At 55.0% G+C, this 18,620-nt stretch overlaps 7 protein-coding genes across 7 annotated transcripts in view; 3 read left to right on the forward strand and 4 right to left on the reverse strand.

The window, feature by feature from the left end:
- Positions 1 to 695, forward strand: N656DRAFT_32147 (uncharacterized protein). Its single transcript, XM_064809236.1, has one exon. The coding sequence runs from the start codon at positions 179 to 181 to the stop codon at positions 542 to 544; it is 366 nt and encodes a 121-aa protein (XP_064674925.1). The 5' UTR covers positions 1 to 178; the 3' UTR covers positions 545 to 695.
- An 822-nt stretch (positions 696 to 1,517) lies between these two features.
- On the reverse strand, positions 1,518 to 3,267 carry N656DRAFT_32067 (uncharacterized protein). The gene is made up of 3 exons (XM_064809230.1): positions 2,706 to 3,267; positions 2,241 to 2,635; positions 1,518 to 2,187 (listed from the first exon to the last, which is right to left on the reverse strand). The coding sequence occupies exons 1-3, from the start codon at positions 3,155 to 3,157 to the stop codon at positions 1,910 to 1,912; spliced, it is 1,125 nt and encodes a 374-aa protein (XP_064674926.1). The 5' UTR covers positions 3,158 to 3,267; the 3' UTR covers positions 1,518 to 1,909.
- A 1,150-nt stretch (positions 3,268 to 4,417) lies between these two features.
- Positions 4,418 to 6,022, reverse strand: N656DRAFT_773472 (uncharacterized protein). The gene has a single exon (XM_064814067.1). The coding sequence runs from the start codon at positions 5,782 to 5,784 to the stop codon at positions 4,864 to 4,866; it is 921 nt and encodes a 306-aa protein (XP_064674927.1). The 5' UTR covers positions 5,785 to 6,022; the 3' UTR covers positions 4,418 to 4,863.
- A 2,516-nt stretch (positions 6,023 to 8,538) lies between these two features.
- Positions 8,539 to 10,674, reverse strand: N656DRAFT_773473 (WD40 repeat-like protein; the record flags this gene model as incomplete). Its single annotated transcript, XM_064814068.1, has 2 exons — positions 10,335 to 10,674; positions 8,539 to 10,278 (listed from the first exon to the last, which is right to left on the reverse strand). Coding segments are annotated over exons 1-2 (1,565 nt in total), but the record flags the coding sequence as incomplete, so codon positions are not given.
- Positions 10,675 to 10,843: 169 nt separating this feature from the next.
- Positions 10,844 to 13,998, forward strand: N656DRAFT_833676 (P-loop containing nucleoside triphosphate hydrolase protein; the record flags this gene model as incomplete). Its single annotated transcript, XM_064818694.1, has 3 exons — positions 10,844 to 12,297; positions 12,331 to 13,440; positions 13,471 to 13,998. The coding sequence occupies exons 1-3, from the start codon at positions 10,996 to 10,998 to the stop codon at positions 13,996 to 13,998; spliced, it is 2,940 nt and encodes a 979-aa protein (XP_064674929.1). The 5' UTR covers positions 10,844 to 10,995.
- A 187-nt stretch (positions 13,999 to 14,185) lies between these two features.
- Positions 14,186 to 16,015, reverse strand: N656DRAFT_773475 (kinase-like protein). The gene is made up of 2 exons (XM_064814069.1): positions 14,935 to 16,015; positions 14,186 to 14,847 (listed from the first exon to the last, which is right to left on the reverse strand). The coding sequence occupies exons 1-2, from the start codon at positions 15,700 to 15,702 to the stop codon at positions 14,299 to 14,301; spliced, it is 1,317 nt and encodes a 438-aa protein (XP_064674930.1). The 5' UTR covers positions 15,703 to 16,015; the 3' UTR covers positions 14,186 to 14,298.
- A 186-nt stretch (positions 16,016 to 16,201) lies between these two features.
- The window catches only part of N656DRAFT_773476 (uncharacterized protein), a 3,585-nt gene continuing 1,166 nt past the window's right edge, over positions 16,202 to 18,620 (forward strand). The window contains exons 1-3 of the mRNA XM_064814070.1: positions 16,202 to 17,325; positions 17,390 to 17,786; positions 17,846 to 18,535. Coding sequence (XP_064674931.1) covers positions 16,440 to 17,325; positions 17,390 to 17,786; positions 17,846 to 18,535 — 1,973 coding nt within the window. The 5' untranslated portion in view covers positions 16,202 to 16,439. The remainder of the gene's footprint in view (positions 17,326 to 17,389; positions 17,787 to 17,845; positions 18,536 to 18,620) is intronic.

Raw genomic sequence — 18,620 nt, forward strand, 5'->3', positions numbered from 1 at the left:
CAGCATTGCGTCTGCAGACCATGACGGAGAGTAACGATACCTACCCGCAAGGTTCCCGGACACGGGGCTGGCCTGTCGCGGCCGGTGACTGCCGCCGGATTGTTCACCTTTGGGGTCCGGTGTGCCAATCGGAGAAGGGGAACCCCCAGTGGTCGGACTGACGCCGGTGGAAGTGCTTATGGTGCTGGTACTGGCACCACCGGTAATGTCCGAAGTACCGCTATCGTCGGTTCTGACACCACTTGCAATGACACTCTCACTGTTGGCGAATTCGGCCCAAAGGTTGATTTTGTTGACCACGACGCCCGGCGCATTCCATGTAAATGTTTTCGAGTTTAACTGTCCGAGGCGGAAGATGGCCAGACGTGTATTCCCATCAAAATCGCCTTCGAACCCGGATATGAAGGTGACATTATCTCCTCCTCCTCCTTTGGCGGTCCCCAGCAGCAGCGCAGTCGCCGTCAACCAACATCTCCCTGCCAATATCCGCATTGCAGTCGGTTGGCAGCTAGATTCGAACCCTAATCATCGCACGGTCGAGTGAACCCTTGTATGTCTGTCGCTCGGCCCAAGCAAGTCCGTGGGCTTCCTGGATACAAAGTCGCCGCCGTCAATTAATGTAAACCTGTGATCGAAAATGACAGACGGAAGAAAGTGTATAAGTCGGGGTGCGAAGAGACAAGGCTCCTGTGTCAGCACGACCTGGCCACCCAAGCCAAGTGGGCGCTGAGCTGAAGGGCAGATTACACCGATTGGCACCGGGCCCCCAAGTAGGTGGCCACTGTGCCACTGTTTGCTCAAGGGCATTCAAGGGCATCGAGGCGCAGCTTCACCAACCAGAAGCCATGCTTCAAAAGACGCGCCATCCCGAAAGAGGCACAAGACGTCTCGAGAACTGCACGATTTCTGCATGGGGCTCCTCACTCCGATTCCTGAGCACCCCACGTTCTTTGTACGTGATTGGAAACCTGAGCGAAGCAGGCGTCGGGTGTTGCAGTGATGTGACTGCGTCTTTGACTGACATGATAATTTTTGTGGCAGCAAGGCATACGGATAGACAGAAAATAATCGGAAATGCGTGGGGCATGATTGCAATTCATACTCGCCAAATCCGCCTCCCATCATTCTCTTGCTCTGAATTATACACAACTGCCCTGTAGTGTACTGTACATGCCAGTCAAACGGCTCTCGGGCGTGCTGTTGTAAGTTGTGTTCGGTATTTCCCTTTCCTCCGGACAGTTCTTTATTACCTACACTAGTAGCTACCTAGGCCGACCTAGGTAGTTGGGCTGACTCCAGTCACTCCACAAAACCCCGAACGCCGCGACCCTAATATAGCAACATATGCAACTCGACCTCCATTACTACCCAGCCCAGTGATAGATTGAGGGTCAAACGTCTTCTTCCCCCCGACTGCATACTTATATAACAAAGGGAAAAGAGAAAGCAGGCTCGGCAATCGCGAGATCATGATTGCACTGGTTTCCTTGCAAGAACACCGCGCAAATTGAAAGAAAAAGGGAAGCGGGGCTGGGCTGTCACCCGACTGCACCACCGGTAGGCTGTGCTGTTTTTGGCACCGATGGGCTGTCAATTATCGAATAGTTTGAGAGTGGCTGACCGCACGAAGTACCGGTGCTGGGCTGACTGTCTTGGCACCTCCGGGGCCATTCCCATCCTTCTCCCGATGACTTCGATTTACCCAAGCGATGCCGGCGCTGTACCCGACGGTGCTATAGCATGTGCCTATTGCGGCTCATGCTTGACGTTGCCATGAGATGAGCAAGTAGAAGAATCACCAGGTAGCTGAGTCGTAACCTGTCGGTAAGCTAGCCTGAAATTTGCATGCAGCCCTGCACAACCCCCGAAAGTATGACATCCAGATTGGCGGAGTCGCTGCGAAACCGCATCACTTTCGCTTGCTCGTCTGCTCCTTGAGCAGAAGGTCCCGCATTGCTGCTCTTGCATTGCGGCTGCCGCCCAGCTTCGGACCCCGAAGAATCTCTTCTTTCTTCTTGACGGCGGGCTTGGCGTTCTGCGGCCGGATCCGCCTCCGGTTCCTCTGTGCCATGGCTTCCATGAACTCCCGCCGAAACTCTTCGGCGATGCGGTCATCGGCGGCAACGTCCTCTCCATCTAAACCGTCAAGACTGGCGGGCTTCTCGGGCTGCATGTCGTAGACCTCGACTAGGGATGCATTGTTAGCTATATGTCAAAACAACCGAGCAGTGGCTACTCACGTCTGTTCTCGCTCAAAAACTCTTCGACCAGCTGGTCACGCTTAATATCATCGCTTCCGCGGCGGTTTCTTGATCTTGGGGCGGGACGAGCCTTCTTTGGCCGTGAATTGCTCTCCTCTAGCTCCTCTTCGTCGATCTGGCCTTGCAGTCTCCTTCGCGCCCGTTCGGTCATCTCAATGTTCCGCGCACGGGCCTCATCGCCGAGATCAATCTCTAGAAGTCGGCCTTGTAAGACCCGCTGGGAGTCGGCCTGCCCGCCGGCAACTGTTGAGCTCGAGCCTAGCCAAGCATCGCCTGCGGAAGCAGAGGCATTCTCGGCCGTCCGTTGCTCCTTTCCCGAAGATCCCGCGGCGAGCCGCTTCCGTCTAGCCAACTCGGATTCTACGTATTCCTCCCTTGCTTGATCAGCCGCCGTTCGCTCTAGCCTATCCGTTTCCGGCCCTCGTGCTCTGGTGTGCTACTCACATATGCTTGTTGACTAGCTCGCCGACCAACCCGGTCTGTGGCGCGAAGCGCTTGGAGATGCCGCCGAGAACCGCTGTCTCGGGCCCGGGTTGGGTTCCTGCTTCTGCGCCATCATGAAGAACCAAGCTTCGTTCCGTGATCTCGTCGTTTACTGCCGTCTTGTCGTCGGAGGTCGTTCCTTCGGGGCGAAAGCCGACGCCACCATGCTTGTGTCTCCTGGCATTTCGTAATCTTATCACCTCGGCGACGGAGAGACCTTCCTCGTCCTCATTTTGTAGGGCAGGCGTGACAGGTGCGCTGTTCGTGGCAGGAGGCGCATTGTTAGTGGCGATCTCGCTGTTGAGAATCGGTTGTTCTGGCCCTTCCGGCCGCTGACGGTATGGTTTCCTCTTCTTCCCTAAACGGAAGACTACCTGCGGTGGTGGCTCGGATTCGGCGTTCATGGTTGCCATGAGGCTGTCGATGTTTGCGAATCTCGTGGTCGAAACAGTTGGTTGAGTGGCGCAGTTGGTTGTGGTTGGATGTGGCCGGTGGGGTGCATGGGCTCACCGTCAGACCAACCCTAACCCTCTAGGTAAAGACCGTCTTGAATCCTGATGACCTTCGTGACATTCACTGTATGTCCTAAGCTAAGCACGCTAAGGTACTGTATCAACTGAAGAACGAATACCTACCGTACATCTCTTCCATTGGCAGTAAGATGATCTTGTGGGCACCACTCTACCTACCGCATGGTTTGTTGTTACAGTGTATTGCATAAGGTTTGCTTCAACAAAACGACCATAATTCGAAGGTCCATGCATCTTGCGAGCTTGCTTATTGACTCTGACGGAACAATTACCAGCGCCATCAATGATCAATCACTGATTCGCTATATCACTACTTACCCTCGAACTGGAGTCGATCTGAGGAGTGAATAGCATGAATAAGGTTCTCCCGACCATACATGTTGGCCACCGATTGATAACATTGTCTTATTTTAGTGTATTTAGACCAAGCTCACGATTGTCGGATCTGCCCGGCCGGCCGGCCGATTGATCGACCGGGTTCCTCAGCCAGCCCGGCCGCTTGAACGCCTCCACCGATCGGCCCGGCCGATCCTCACCCACCGAACCGCTTCTTTACCTTCTGGACAATAGAAATAGCGGGAGTTGGTAACAGAGTGGCTTAGACGGTTGGTCACATTTCTGGTGTCATGTCCCGGAAGGTGTGAGTAAAGTTAGAAAATTTCAGCATCCGGATGCAACTTGAGCTGCTGCCCCCGTTTGCAGGGTCGGACATGCCCATGGATTCTGCTTGAGCCAGCTTCGCTCTGCTGTGGCCGGCTCCCATATACATTGGTCTTGCTCCCACTATCCCAGAGGATCACAGAGTGAGATCAAGTGTAGTCCCGTTCAGCTCACAGCTACCTTGCGCGGCCTTGCTACGGGTCATGCGCTTCAATTAGTAGCTTAGCCATGCATGAACGACGTGTCGCCTGGCCCACCTGTTCCATGGGACAAGTGTCTGTCAGGAAGTCGATGAACTGCATGTAGGTCTGGCGGCTCTAGCCCGCTTGGATGAACCTTACCTCCATCTTCCCATCGTCTCGGGATCTACACTGCGTGCCAGGTCGATGTTCTCACAGGTCCAATAAGTCGAGTTCTATGAGGCGAGGAACACAAAATCTAGTGAACTGCACATCGTGAGTTACGAAATGAAGCAACGTTTATTGCCATTCCTCATATCATCGGGGTAAAACAACGAAGACGGCCTAACAAAATATGTAAGGGGGTGTCTGCACAACGCCGCCAGTGCCCACTCGTTTTCCCAAGCCATACCCCTAATGTTGCCTGCCCCGAAAAGAAAAAGACAGCAGGTTGGGGGGCTTGGTCATCTACCCCCTATCCCTTTGGTGTGCAGAAAAACATCGCAGCTCCCTTGATTGCCCCAAGTGCCACCCAGCAAGATTGAGAAACCTCCCATATGTGTCATCAGAAAACAGCCCTCAGTCTCCCTTGCTGATACCAGGTCCGCATTGGTCAAATCCTCAGATACGGGGATTTGCCAAGCACGCCCGCCTCGCAATTCCGGAGCTCAACAGCATGCGGCAAAATATGTACAGAGAATATTGGTTGTGTCATGCGCTTGCACAGCAGGACAAAACGCCGTGTTACCGTCAAATCCAATCCACTGTCGGGCTCGAGTCGGGCTGAGGGAAAAAATCGGCAAGCATGCCTTGAAGCTCGCTAAGGTACTCTTCAGCGCTGAACTTCAGCAACCCCTTGGCGAGCATTAGCTCTTCCTCTGTGTCATTCACGTGCTCCTTCACACCGTACTCCTCGGCGATCTCCGACACCTGCGCAAGCTCAGGCCCGAATGGGTGCTCAGACTGTGGATAGTCTTTTCCGCGGTGCTGAACCTGCGGAGGCGTCGGGGCTTCTATCGATGAAACGGCAGGAGGCAAGCCAATGGGCCCAGAGATCTTGAACCTATGCTGGAAGGGTGTCGAGCTATGGGACGTGGCTGCTGTGCTCGTGCTACTCGATGAAGACCTTGAGAATGTGAGGCTTGCCTTAGTTGAAACGGTGCGCTGAGACTGCCCCGACATTCCAGAGGCGGAACGTTGCCGGACTAGGGTTTTTGGTGGCGTCTTGGAGTGCGACGCGGCGCGCTGAGGGATAACAGGTGCCTCGGAGCGCGGAGCGGGCTCGGTTGTCTGCGCAGGTGCGGTGAAATAGCTCGGAAGATGAGTCGGCTCCGGCGACAGTATCCTCTTCGAAGGCAGTGACCGCTTTGGAGACGATTCAATGTCGGGACTGGTAGGTGGAGTCGTGCCACTGGTGTGCGCGCTGTCTGACATGTCGTCATCAGACCTGTGAGAGGATCCCGTTGAAGATGCCGACTTTGGGATGATATCTGGCGCGCTGTATGACAACATGTTGGTGGTGTGGATGAGCTCAACTGGGCTCGAAATCTTGTGGCGAATCGAACCGACCGACCCATTTCTCATGTTGCCGCGTTGCGGGTTTTGCTCTATCCCAGAGGTTTGAAGACTCTGTTTGACCCGCCGGGTCGTAAACGCCCTGGCAATCGACATTTTGTTGAATCCTGGCCCACGGTAAATCTCGTTGACAAAGCGACAATGAGTGAAAAGGCGAACTTGGACGCACACCTGACGCCTCGACAGGAAATGTCCAGGCGGAAGTGTTCCACCGTATGGAGGATTCGCCTCTGCACTCAAGCGTGGAGATTTGAGGGCGGAGGATGCGAGGTGCCAAATGCTGTGCTTAACACCAGAATTGGAAGGACAAGCTTAAGAGACTGGACTTGTTCCTGAACTGGTGAAAACCCGTTAGAAATGTGACTGTGAGTCCTGTGATTTAAGATGGGTGTGATGTTGCGCTGGGTGACCTCGTGCACGTTTCCATACACACCTCTTGAAAGGTTATACCCCAAATTCAGTTCTGGGGCAAACTGAAAGAAATCGCCTGGATGGCTCTGACACTATGGTCGCAATGTTGCTCAAACAGTTGCTGGGACTGTCGCAGTAAAAGTGCACCAGGAACCCAGATGAAAGAAAGGTCTGGCCCAACTGGGTACCTTTGTAGATCGAATCGAACGAAAATAATCGAATGGAAAGAAAGAAAGTCGCGAATGGAAATGGCTGTTGGCGGGATTTCAAATAACAGCCGGCGATGGTCTGAAATTTGATGGCGCTTCGGAGCCAGTCCGTATCAACGGTCCTGAATGCCGCTGGTATAAGTTTGCGCAAGCCTTTTGGGAGAGGGAATGTATTGATCGTGGGGCGATCGCGGTCAGGGAGGCGGTTGGGACACGTCAAGCATCAAGACTAAAGGAGTGTAATCGCTTCTAGAGTCCAAATGAGCCCGCGATGAGGAACTCTGAGAAGTTCAATCAGGAATGTTGAAGGAGAGTCGTCGCGACGCAAGGGGTCGGCCGTGGGGGGAGGGAAAGGTAGTGGCTAGCCCGTGGGGAGGAGAAACATTAAAGGGTTTAGGTTGAGGGTTTGGCGAAAGCCACAACCTTACGTTAACTGTTGTGGTGAGAGCAGGCCAAGTCAGATAGGTCACCGGTACCTTTCAGCTCGCATAAAGTGATATACTGGAGATTGTATCGGTACTAGTCCAACTTTTGCAGCTCTCCATGGCTTGCCCTCTCCATTGCCTTACACTGCTGGCGCTGTAACCTGCGGATCTGTTCCCCCGACCATTCGGTCAGGGCCTTACAAGTTACAACTGAATTTGGGATGTGGCGATCGCAACGAAGACCCGCAATCGAAGGAGGCGTGTTCAATAATCCTTGCTCGGAGGGCCAGGTTGACTTTATCCTGCCATTCTGGTTGGCCTTTCACTCGAGCCGTCCAACCAGGCCAATCAGAAGAACACCAGCGCCTTCAATGATCGCAAAGCAGTGCACACCATCCGTACGGTACTTTTATATGTTTAAGCAGAATGGACGGCAATTGAGCGTCATACTTATATACAAGCTCTCCGTTTTCGTGTAGTTGATTTGAATTATGGAGATCATGGCAGTTATTTGTGCTTATGCTGTATTATCAACAGAATCGGACGGCAGTTCTGAGTTCTGACAGCGTTCATTTTTCTGTGGGGCATGCGTCGGGCGCCAAAGAACCGGGGTTTGTGGCTGCTGCATGTCAGTGATCGCCACCTTCCCTCATAGGCTGGATTGGCTGACCATGGCAATGGTGGGCCGCGTGTGAGAGGCGTTGTTCCTGCGTTCCTGCATCTGGGCACTTCTGCACTTTTCCAATGACACGGCAAACCTCATCACCCTTGTGGATGACCCGAACGAGGTTCCACGTTTCCAACAGCACGAACGGGATCTATATTAAGGTAACTCATATTCAAATCCAAGCAGAAAGAGATGGAGGACATACGCTTCCGGTTTCGAGCACCCTCGGCACCCTGATGATTGAGGACGACTCGCTCAGGTAGATTAACCGGGGCGCTCGACGTTTCTCACTCTCCCACGTCATCTGATAGGTTGTCCACACGGTGCTGTGGGTGCAGTGACAAGGGCTGGTGACCAATCGCCCCACCCTCCCTGATTCTGCGTTTTCCATTGTTCCTGTAGTTGAAACGGAGCTAAAAATTCTTCTTCGAACTGATTGGTCGGGTGTTCTGTCCTGGCGGTTGCTTCTGGAAATGCGTAAAAACCATCTGTGCTGAAACCCCCTTCGAAGAACTGCCATCAGGGCGCGTCGGCAAGTCTTGTCTCTTCACCGTGCGCGCGCGGCTGATTCTGAAAACCGGCTTTGACTGTCAAGGAGCCGATCACTTCGTGGGGATCTTACCCGAGAGCGTTTCTGGGTCCGTGGATTTGCGCTAACCTTTAGCTCCGGTGGATTTGTTGGCGTTCGGCATGCGGGACCCATGCCCGGGCCATGCCATGCGGAGGTGCCCCGGCCGCGCCTCTACTGTGTAAGGAAAGCCACCTCCGGCCTCCTAACTTGAACCAAGAGCAGAATCGTTGTCATTTCGGTGACGCGGGAATCAAGGTAATCAGATTTTGCGACTATCTCAGAGCCTCCTGAACAGCATGCACAATAATACAATGCATGACTATGGAGCACATATGGGAATTCAAGGATCGTTTCTCTCAAACCGTATGGCTCCGTGTTGTTGGAGAAAGAACCTCCGTCCATCTGGTTCTGTGGGCGGATCGGAACAAAAACTCCACATTTGTCAATCAGTCAATGCCGGCATGAAACCATAGATCCCGGGAAAGTTAGGGTGATGCATGAATTGGCTCCGTCTTTCCCATTCTTACGTATGTAAATTCTTACGTATGTAACTATGCGCTCAACCCAAGGAGGTTGGGTGCTTTGTGGCTCGTGTGGCATTCAAACCTTGTTGATGTTCGTATCGACCGAGCAAGAAGCTTGATCAAGACTTGGTTTGGAACTCTACCGCCATATTCGAGCCATACACAAACATTTTCATGAAGGAGGACGTACATGCACAGAAGAGGAAGCGCTATGCCATACCATGCAAAAGGTGCTTCCCGAGGCCTTGCATTCGAGTCGGCCCCATCTCAGACACCGGGGCTGCGCGAGAGAGCGATCAAAATCATCGTGGCCGGTTACGATCAGAATGGCTTTTCAGTTACACGGTTTCATGCGATTGATAGGGCTTGGACAGGCCATTAGTCCTCATCTTCATCCATGGAATCCCCGCCTGATCCGACTCCATTCTCGCCTTCCTCGCCCTCCTCTTCCTCTTCCTCACTGCTGCTGCTGCTCTCGTCGTCGTCCACGCCAACCAAACGATCCTCCACCTCGCCCTCTCCAACAGGCTTGTTGGGAATTTTTTGAGCAAAAGCTTTCCGGACGCCGGGATTTGTGCTCGTATCCCATATAGACACAGTCCCCTTGCTCCCGGCAACTGCAAGTCTAAAGGCAACTTCGGGATCAGGGGCAAAGGTGGTAGAAAACACCTTGCCAACGTCAAAGTCGCGTGAGACCACAAGTGAGGGCCCTTCTGAGCTGATATTCCACAGCTTGACGGTCCTGTCCGTTGACCCGGTTGCCATGAAGCCTGGGACCACTGGGTTGAGATCGAACGAAGATACCGACTCATCGTGCGCCTGCAGCTTCCAGACTGACTTGCCCGCCGAGGGATCTTTGGACACGTTTCGGACGTCAAAGTGGTGGATAATGCCGCGCTCGGTCGAGACGTAGAAAAGATTGGGGTCATGAGGGTCCCACCTCACGTTCTCGATATCGCTCTCCACGCCCACCCTCATAGGCTGCTCACCGGGGGCGCGCATGTCGGCGATGGCAGCTGTGCGGTCATAGCTGCCGCTGAGCAGCACCGTTGACTCGACTGAATGCCAGGCCAGTGAGCAGACCTTGTCGGTGTGATAACTGTACGACTTCGCGCACTTGGCCGTGTGGAGATCCCATAGCTTAACCGTCTTGTCTGCCGATGCTGATGCCAACAAATTGCGGTGTTTCCTGTTGGCAGCGAGGGCCAACACGGCGTCGACGTGGTATTCGTCGTTTGCCTTCTTCGACTTCTTCTTCTTCTTCTTTTTCTTCTTGTCCTCCTCGGCGTTCCCCCCTTGGCCAAGAATAGCATTTGGATACATGCAGTCCACGGTGTCAAGGTCCCAGATTTCAATATCCGGGTCGAAGGTGCCGATTGCGACGAAGTTTGCAGTCGAATCTTTTGGAACATCCGGCTTTGCGACGGGGATATCCAACCACTCAACGCATAGGGGTATCGCGGGAAGCATAATGTCGTGGTGGACGTAGAGATTGTCGGCCTCATCCTCGTACACATAAATCTCCAGATGCGCGAGCTCATCCTCAACCTTGGCGGCTAATAGTAAGTTATCGGTCGCGAGAATTTGCAATTCCTCCCGCTCCTCTTCATCGTCTTCAGGATCATCTTTGAGCGTGATGTAGGGGTCGTCCTCGTTAGACTCATAGTAAGCCAGTGACTTGACGTTCCCAAACATGCCCATGGTTTGGCCCTCGCCCTGGTCCCCATCGTCATCGTCATAATGTTCAAGATCGTATTCCTTTAGGTCGTCGTCGATCTCGATGCTGTCGAGGAAAGTCAGTGGTGGGCTCTAGGATTGGTTTGTGACAGGGCCACGGACTCTGAGGCATCGTCAGCTTTTTCGGCGGCAGAGGGCTCATCCTTTTTTGAAGCATCCTTTGTCCCGGTCTCTGCTTTTTCCTCTTGCGCCTCCTCTAGATCTTCTTTGGCATCGTCAAGTTGAAGCTTCGCCAAAGCCGCGATGCGCTCGAATTCTTCCTCGTCGAAATTGTACTTTGTCGGGAAGGGTGCGGCAAACCCCCTGGGCACCCAGGTGGTTGTCGTAATCATGGACGACATCCTAAGATTACGGGCGCGCCTTTCAAGAGATGTAGGTATATACCTTCTGAGCAGAACCGCAGCAGTTTATTTTACAACTGCCGTAGATTTGGAAGATTTCGTCGTAACTTTTTAGTGGGACCACAGCGGGGCTTATCTTATCCGGGGCTTAACTGGAGCTTGTGGCCCAGGGTGAGGTGTGTAACGTCGGTACGAAGTATCCGTATCAATGGAACATTACGCACCCTGTGTAACGTACAATACGCTTCAGCACATCTACCTAGCAGGGATGCCCTAACTGCCGTGGTTTGCTTGAACCACGGATCTTAAACCCGTCGTGTCAGCCAGAGTCAACACAAAAATCGCCTGACGAGTTCCTTGGCGACACAAATCGGGGTGTTTGGTTCTGGCAAAGCGGCCTGTATATGTAATAGCGCCTCATTATGGTCCGCGACTACGAAGACGACCGCTCCAGCAAGCGAAGGAAGCTTGACTTCAACCCGCTTCGCTCCGACGATAGATTCGACAATCTCCCATCGCGCAGCCATAGTCGGAGCAATGGCGCTGGCACTTTTAAATCCCAAAGTGCAACTCCCCGCGCTGGGTCCCGTCTCTCTGGCGCCGCAACGCCGCGTCAGCGTGAGTTCGACGGCCCGGAGGCGGGAGTGGACGACCAGGATGCCGTGAATGCGCTGGATCGCGACTGGTATGGCGGTGATGATGACCTCGGCGGACATACGTTTGGCGACGAGACGCATAACCCATTCGGTGATGCCGGCTGGGAGGCGCAGGAGAGGGAGGCTGCACTGATGGAGAAAAGGATTGGCCAGGTCTCGCGAGGGATGAGCGCCCGCCAGATACAGAAGCAGAAGGATGTCGATGCCTGGGAGACCAACCGGATGCTCACTTCGGGCGTCGCGCAGCGGAGAGATATGGGCCATGATTTTGAGGATGACCAGGAGGGCACGCGCGTGCATCTCCTGGTCCACGATCTGCGCCCGCCTTTCCTGGACGGACGGACAGTCTTCACCAAGCAGCTCGACCCGGTCCCCGCGGTCCGGGACCCCTCGAGTGACATGGCCGTCTTCAGCAGAAAGGGCAGCAAGGTCGTCAGGGAACGGAGACAGCAGCGCGAGCGCGCGCGACAAACCCAGGAAGCTACAAGTATGGCAGGAACTGCGCTAGGTAATCTCATGGGCATCAAGGAAACCGACACGGACAGCGCACTTCCAATCGCCAGCGAGGATTCTTCCAAGGCCCAGAACTCCAACAAGTTCAGCGAGCATCTGAAAAAGTCCGAAGGCGCAAGCACTTTTAGTCAAAGCAAGACCCTGAGAGAGCAACGCGAATTTCTTCCCGCGTTTGCTGTACGAGAAGACTTGCTGCGCGTCATCCGAGACAACCAAGTGGTCATTGTGATTGGAGAGACAGGCTCTGGTAAGACGACGCAGCTCACCCAATTCTTGTACGAGGACGGCTACGGCGAGAGAGGCATGATCGGCTGCACACAACCTCGGAGAGTCGCCGCAATGAGTGTCGCTAAGCGTGTCGCCGAGGAAATGGAGGTGAAGCTCGGCAGCACCGTCGGCTACGCCATCCGTTTCGAGGACTGCACCAGCAAGGACACGGTCATCAAGTACATGACAGATGGCGTGTTACTTCGGGAATCCCTAAACGAGCCAGACCTGGATAGGTACTCGTGCGTTATCATGGATGAGGCGCACGAAAGAGCCCTCAACACGGATGTCTTGATGGGACTGTTTAAGAAGATCTTGCAGAGACGGCGCGATCTAAAGCTGATTGTGACGTCTGCCACGATGAACTCTAAGCGCTTCTCCGACTTTTATGGGGGCGCGCCCGAGTTCACCATCCCCGGGCGGACATTCCCGGTAGATATCATGTTCCACCGGTCACCCGTGGAGGATTATGTCGACCAAGCTGTGCAACAGGTGCTAGCTATCCACGTGGGGAAGCCGGCTGGTGATATTCTTGTGTTCATGACGGGCCAAGAAGACATTGAGGTAACGTGCGAACTGGTTAGGGAGCGGCTTGACGCACTCAACGACCCGCCCAAACTGAGCATACTCCCAATCTACAGTCAGATGCCTGCGGATTTGCAGGCCAAGATCTTTGACCGGGCGCCTCCAGGGGTTCGGAAATGCATCGTGGCGACAAACATTGCCGAGACCAGCTTGACAGTCGACGGCATCATGTATGTGGTGGACGCCGGGTACTCCAAGCTCAAGGTCTACAACCCACGAATGGGTATGGATACCCTCCAGATCACGCCCATCTCGCAAGCAAACGCGGCCCAGCGCGCCGGCCGCGCAGGGCGAACTGGACCCGGCCAGGCGTACCGTCTCTTTACCGAAAAAGCGTTCCGGGACGAGATGTACATCCAGACAATTCCCGAAATCCAGAGGACCAACTTGAGCAATACGGTCCTCCTCCTCAAATCGCTGGGCGTCAAGGACCTGCTCGACTTTGACTTTATGGATCCGCCGCCACAGGACACCATTACGACGTCGCTATTCGACTTGTGGGCCCTGGGCGCTCTCGACAACCTCGGCGAGCTCACGGAACTCGGGCGCAAGATGAACGCCTTTCCCATGGACCCGTCGCTGGCCAAGCTCCTGATCATGTCGGAAGAATACGGCTGCAGCGAGGAGATGGTCACCATCGTCTCAATGCTCTCGGTCCCCAATGTCTTTTACAGGCCCAAGGAGCGGCAAGAAGAGTCGGATGCGGCTCGCGAAAAGTTCTTCGTCCCCGAGTCGGACCATCTCACGTATCTGCACGTCTACACGCAGTGGAAGGCCAACGGCTACAGCGACGGCTGGTGCGTCCGGCACTTTTTGCATTCCAAGTCCCTGCGGCGGGCCAAGGAGGTGCGCGACCAGCTGCTCGACATCATGAAGATGCAGCAGATGGAGATGGTCAGCTGCGGCACCGACTGGGACGTGATACGCAAGTGCATCTGCTCGGGCTACTACCACCAGGCGGCCAAGGTCAAGGGCATCGGCGAGTACATCAACCTGCGCACCAGCGTGACGGTGCAGCTGCACCCGACCAGCGCCCTCTACGGGCTGGGGTTCCTGCCGGACTATGTCGTGTACCACGAGCTGATCCTGACGTCCAAGGAGTACATGTCGACCGTGACCTCGGTGGACCCCCACTGGCTGGCCGACCTGGGAGGCGTGTTCTATTCGATCAAGGAGAAGGGCTACTCGGCGCGGGAGAAGCGCATCACCGAGACCGAGTTCAATCGGAAGATGGAGATTGAGGCGCAGATGGCGGCAGACAAGAAGCGGCAGGAGGACCAGCTGCACGCAGAAGAGGAGCTCAAGCTGGTCCGGAAAACAGGACCGTCCAAGGATAATAAAAAGATGGTTACCTCGGGGGCCGTGGTTAAGCCAGCACGGAAGCGGGCAGGCCGTGGATTTTAATAGAAGACTTAGATGCCAGGAGTGCAGAGGGTAGCAGATCTCGCGATCCACGTTGGAAAAAAGTCAAGGCAAATTATCTATATATGCGTCTATCGCATTTTTTGAGAGGGCGGGCCCGAGCCCATGTTGAATGATTGCCCCCTTTACCCATGCTCTAACTCCGTTGAAACTGAATGACAAACGCTGACTCCCGAGGCGCCGTCCTGTCCCCCCGTCGTGGGCAGTATGCAGTGATTATGCAAGAAGTTTTGGCGGAACGAAATAGGCCTTTTGATGCCGGTCATGCATTCGACCGTTTACTCACTCCTCCTGTGCCCATCTCCTCTCCCGTAGCGGCATCTCCTTGCCGGAACGCTGCCTTTCACCAGTCACCTCAGCCCGCCAAGCATAGTACTCGCCCAGCCTGGTCTCCGCGTATGACGCGTAATCAAAGTCAATCTCGGAGATGGTCGCCTGGATCAAAGCCCAGATGCCCCAGTAGAAGCCCGGCACGCCCCTGAAATGATCTACTTCCTCGAACAGCTTCTCGGCCTCGACGGCCTCATCGACGCCAGCGGACGCGCCGGGCTTCTTCTTCTCCAGGAGGGCAAAGTATGTGTGTATATACTCGTTGATGAACTCGCGCCGCTGGGAGCGCGTGGGGAGGACACTGAAGTCGCAGTCGAAACCGCCCCATTCGGCAAAGTGGTTCGCAATGTCAAAGGCCGCGGGCGAGGGAGTGGCGTACTCGTAGTCGATGAAGGTCACCGTCTCGGCCGTCTTATTATTGTCTCCATTCACAGAGTGTGCGCTGCTCTTTGGCAGCACAATCACGTTACCGCTGAGGAGGTCGCAGTGCGCAAAGACGAGCTAGGAGGTTTCATGTATGTCAGTCATGCTTGGGGAGCCGCAGCTTCTCTCGTATTCTCTCAGCGTTCCCGGGGCCGGACTACTCACTCCATTCTCGCCGAGGCTCGGCCGCTGACTCAGCTCCGAGACGAGGGTGGTCAGCTCCGTCTGCAGGGCAGCTTGCCGGGCCCGCTGAGCCTCGGTCTCGGTCGGCAGAGCAAAGATCCACTTTTGCATCACCGTCCAGACGTTGGGCGGCGGCTTCCCCGGGGCGACGCCGTCCAGAGCCCGCTGGAATTCGGCGTCAGCGAACGAGGCAAGGCCGCCGTCAGCTCTTGAGTTTTTGCGGCTGTGGCCGGTCCGTCCCGGTATGCAGGGGACAACAGCGTGCCACTGGGCCAAGCGCTGTGCCACAGCCTTGTATATGGCGGGCTTGCGCAGGTCTTCCGGGTGGGTAACGGTGCCCTGGATAAAGCGATACATCATGCCGTTTTCGAAGCGCGCAAGAAGCTCCGGGGCCAGCCCATGCCGCATCAGCAGCTCATGGTTCTGCGTTTCGCGGAGTCGATCAATGATGACGTCGGTGCCGTTGCCGTAGGCCCGCAACAGGATGGCTTCCCTGTCCACGTCGTCGTTGGAGAGACCGGAGCGCTTGTTGACGGCCTTGAGCAGTGTGTTTGTAATGCCATCAGTAAAGCGCACAAACTCGACCTTCGACCCGGGCTCTTGCCAGTCTGGGCGGATTGCGAACACCAAACGGAGGGCGGATTGCTGGGAATCGGCACTGTCGTAGGAAAGTGGAATGTAGCGGATGTGATGCCCATCCCCGTTTACTCCCCCATTGGGATGGATGCCGTTTTCGCGGCCGACAGCCATAGTAGGTCGGATTGAGAGAGTAAGGAGGAAAAGGATTGTGCTTGCTGGCAAGTTGAACGATGCAAGAGAGCTCCGCTTTGAAGGGTTGAATTAGGCGACACGAGGTATCCAAGTACCGTAACTACCAGGTACCGTAATTATTTCATAACCCCAAACAAAGACAATGAGAGGTCAAACAGAGGAAGCAAGTTGTACAATACCTACAACCTTTTCCCAAATTCCACAGAGAGAGAGACTGTTGGGATGCTCGGTGTGCCTGAGGTGGGTGTCTACCTGGTAGTGTGGGCTTCGGGGCTCACACGATCAATTACCTTGTTGTCCCTTTCAACAAATTCCAGGTGGACCCTCGTCATCGTCTTGGCTAGCACGGCTTCCCCCTGGCCATGATGCCCAGATGATGGACACTGGTCAAAGCGTCTTGCAGAACCCCACATTGATTTCCGTTGGGATCATGGGATGGTCTCCTGCGTCCAGAATCCAGATGGTTTTAGCCTGGTTCCTCCGTACCTTATTCTTCCTTGCGCAAGAAGGCCAGGAATCCATCTCAATCTTCCTGTGGTTTGAAAACGTACTCCGAATCAGGAAAATACACCGTCTCCCACAGCGGCAGAAAAGGGTACTTGTTGGGCCCGAATGGAGGACATGCCAATGCGTGGCGAGTCTGAATGTCTAAGGTACTTACCTAACCCCAGTGTAACATGTCTTCTTAGCAGTCTAGTTAGGTACCTCCCTTGGTGATGGCGCTTCCCGTTCTCCCGGACACGACCAATTTCCTGGGCGTGGCCCTTGTCATCAACCGGTCCCGTGATGGACCTCGATTCGTCTTCCACTATCCACCACATATTCTGCCCGCTCAAGGTTGCCAGCGGAATATTGACTGCGCCGACGACGTCGACGAGGATGATGGTGTCTCCCCGCTCGGCCGTCCCTCGCGCGATCAGCGATTCGAGACAGGCGCCGTCTCTGCTTTGCATGCCGCTGAGCTCGCCCAGTGGAATCATGACGACCACTTCATCACCGAGAGCGGCACCCAGATAGTCCCATGGGAGCATGTTGCCGGCTTTCCGACGAAGGACCTGGAGAACATATTGACTCCGGCCAGAGCCTACCACAAGAGGCTATTTCAGGTGTCCCTGGACCCCATCTATTGTGTTTCATATCCCATCTACGTGCCCGAGAACGGTGTGTGGCGGAAGAAGAAGAAGAAAGACAAGCCGCCCAAGAAGCAACGGCAATCGCAGGGGTCCCAAGGGGATACTGCAACGGCCAGCAAGGACGACGAAGACGGCTTCCCGACCGATGCTGGCGGGTCGGCCAGGAGCAGCGGCGACAAGGTGGCAAACGAGGCCGACCAGGTTGATGTAAGAGACGCGCTAAAGCTTTCGCCCAAGTCGGCAGAGGAAGCCGAGGATAAGGAGGACAAGAAGAGCTCCATGACCATGTTCAACCTGGTCTTCTTCCTCAACCCGAAGAAACACGAGGTCAAAGCTCTCGTCGACATAATGTTTACCCATTTGATCAAAAAGATCAACAAGGCCTACAAGTACTGCCAGCAGCGGAGTGACTTCGTGTGGAAAGAGTCAAAGAGAATCCTGGCGCTCAAGGAGAAGGGCCGAGAAGATAGTCAGTAGCCGCCTTCATTCGCCATTCCGTCTGGCCCTAGCCGCTGACTACTGAGCCAATTTAGAAAGCAAAATGAGTTCCCTCTGGGAGGAGATACTATCGGCCTCGTCCTTGGCTGCGTCTATGCAGGATATCTACGAGGCAGTGTCCCAAAACAGGATTGCCGCCCTGCAGCTAGACACGCTCGAGGGGGCGGTAACCCACTCAGTCCAGATCCCAGTGCCATTCCATGTACCCGACTTGCCCCAGGATGGCGAGGAAGGCCAGCGCGGCCTCTGGCTCACTACTGCCAACTCACTGATGGGTGATGAGGCCGCTGAGACGCCCGGTTTTCTGGACAAGAACTTTGCCCTCCTGCTTATGGTTGATGAGAAACGCGTCATTGCCGAACTGCAGAGTGATCCGGATGAGACGACGCTCGCCATGATTGAGTTTGTACGCCATTGCAAGCCTACCCTCTCGTAAGTGCCTGCTTCTGTCACAGCTCGCCACCATCAGAGATGCTAACATGGCAGCGCAGCTTCTACCAAGTTGGCCAACAGTCCAGCAACGTCCTCACACCAGCACAGGTGCGCAAATTCGCCCAGCACTTCATCTTCTGGAGGCGGGCAATCGCCATACCCCCCCTACATGCTCGAGACATGTACATCGTGAGCCCAAACTGCGACCTGCGCAAGCTACCCCAGGCGACCGCCCAATGGGCGCGCCAATTCCCCATTTCTCCGGCGCTGCCCAACTTCCTCGCAGAGCTGAGCGTCGCCCCGCGCCCCTACAAGTTGCACTGTCCGAGCAAGGCTCACCGCCCGGTCTACATGGCCATGCTTGCCTGGCTAATGCGTGGCGGTTGGGTCACGCAACTCTGCACATTTGCCTACGTCGTCGTATGGCCCGAGATTATATATGAGGTCGAGCACGCGCTCGAGGCCGACGAGATAGCTCGTGCTAAGCTCGCTCAGAGCATGGGCCACGAGCCCAGTAGCTTGGAAAACGACGACGCTGCCATCACCTCAGTTGCAGCGCTCGGCGATCCGGCCGTTGCCGGATTCGGCTCTAATTTCCTTCCTCTCCTCTATGACGGTTCCGACCCGGCGTTGGCAGGTACCTCGGCAGCGCCCCGAGACCTGTCACTCTCCCACTCTCCATCTCTAGGCCGCACATCCCGCTCCGAATCCCGTCATTCCAACACCACCCCCCCCGCCAACAACAACAACAACAACAACAACAACAACAACAACAACAACAACAACAACAACAACAACAACAACAACAACAACAACAACAACAACAACAACAAC

Source organism: Canariomyces notabilis, assembly GCF_033297395.1.
Source record: "Canariomyces notabilis strain CBS 508.74 unplaced genomic scaffold N656scaffold_1, whole genome shotgun sequence".
Classification (NCBI taxonomy): Eukaryota; Fungi; Ascomycota; class Sordariomycetes; order Sordariales; family Chaetomiaceae; genus Canariomyces; species Canariomyces notabilis.

What these genes read in the sequence shown, in the direction of transcription:
- N656DRAFT_773472 (XM_064814067.1), bottom strand. Translation starts at nt 5,784, where the DNA reads ATGTCGATTGCCAGGGCGTTTACGACCCGGCGGGTCAAACAGAGTCTT.
- N656DRAFT_773475 (XM_064814069.1), bottom strand. Translation starts at nt 15,702, where the DNA reads ATGGCTGTCGGCCGCGAAAACGGCATCCATCCCAATGGGGGAGTAAAC. An exon ending in CGAGCCTCGGCGAGAATGGA is followed by an intron (nt 14,848 to 14,934) that starts GTGAGTAGTCCG and finishes GAAACCTCCTAG; the next exon opens with CTCGTCTTTGCGCACTGCGA.
- N656DRAFT_32147 (XM_064809236.1), top strand. Translation starts at nt 179, where the DNA reads ATGGTGCTGGTACTGGCACCACCGGTAATGTCCGAAGTACCGCTATCG.
- N656DRAFT_32067 (XM_064809230.1), bottom strand. Translation starts at nt 3,157, where the DNA reads ATGGCAACCATGAACGCCGAATCCGAGCCACCACCGCAGGTAGTCTTC. An exon ending in GAGCTAGTCAACAAGCATAT is followed by an intron (nt 2,636 to 2,705) that starts GTGAGTAGCACA and finishes TGATCAAGCAAG; the next exon opens with GGAGGAATACGTAGAATCCG. An exon ending in GTTTTTGAGCGAGAACAGAC is followed by an intron (nt 2,188 to 2,240) that starts GTGAGTAGCCAC and finishes ATGCATCCCTAG; the next exon opens with TCGAGGTCTACGACATGCAG.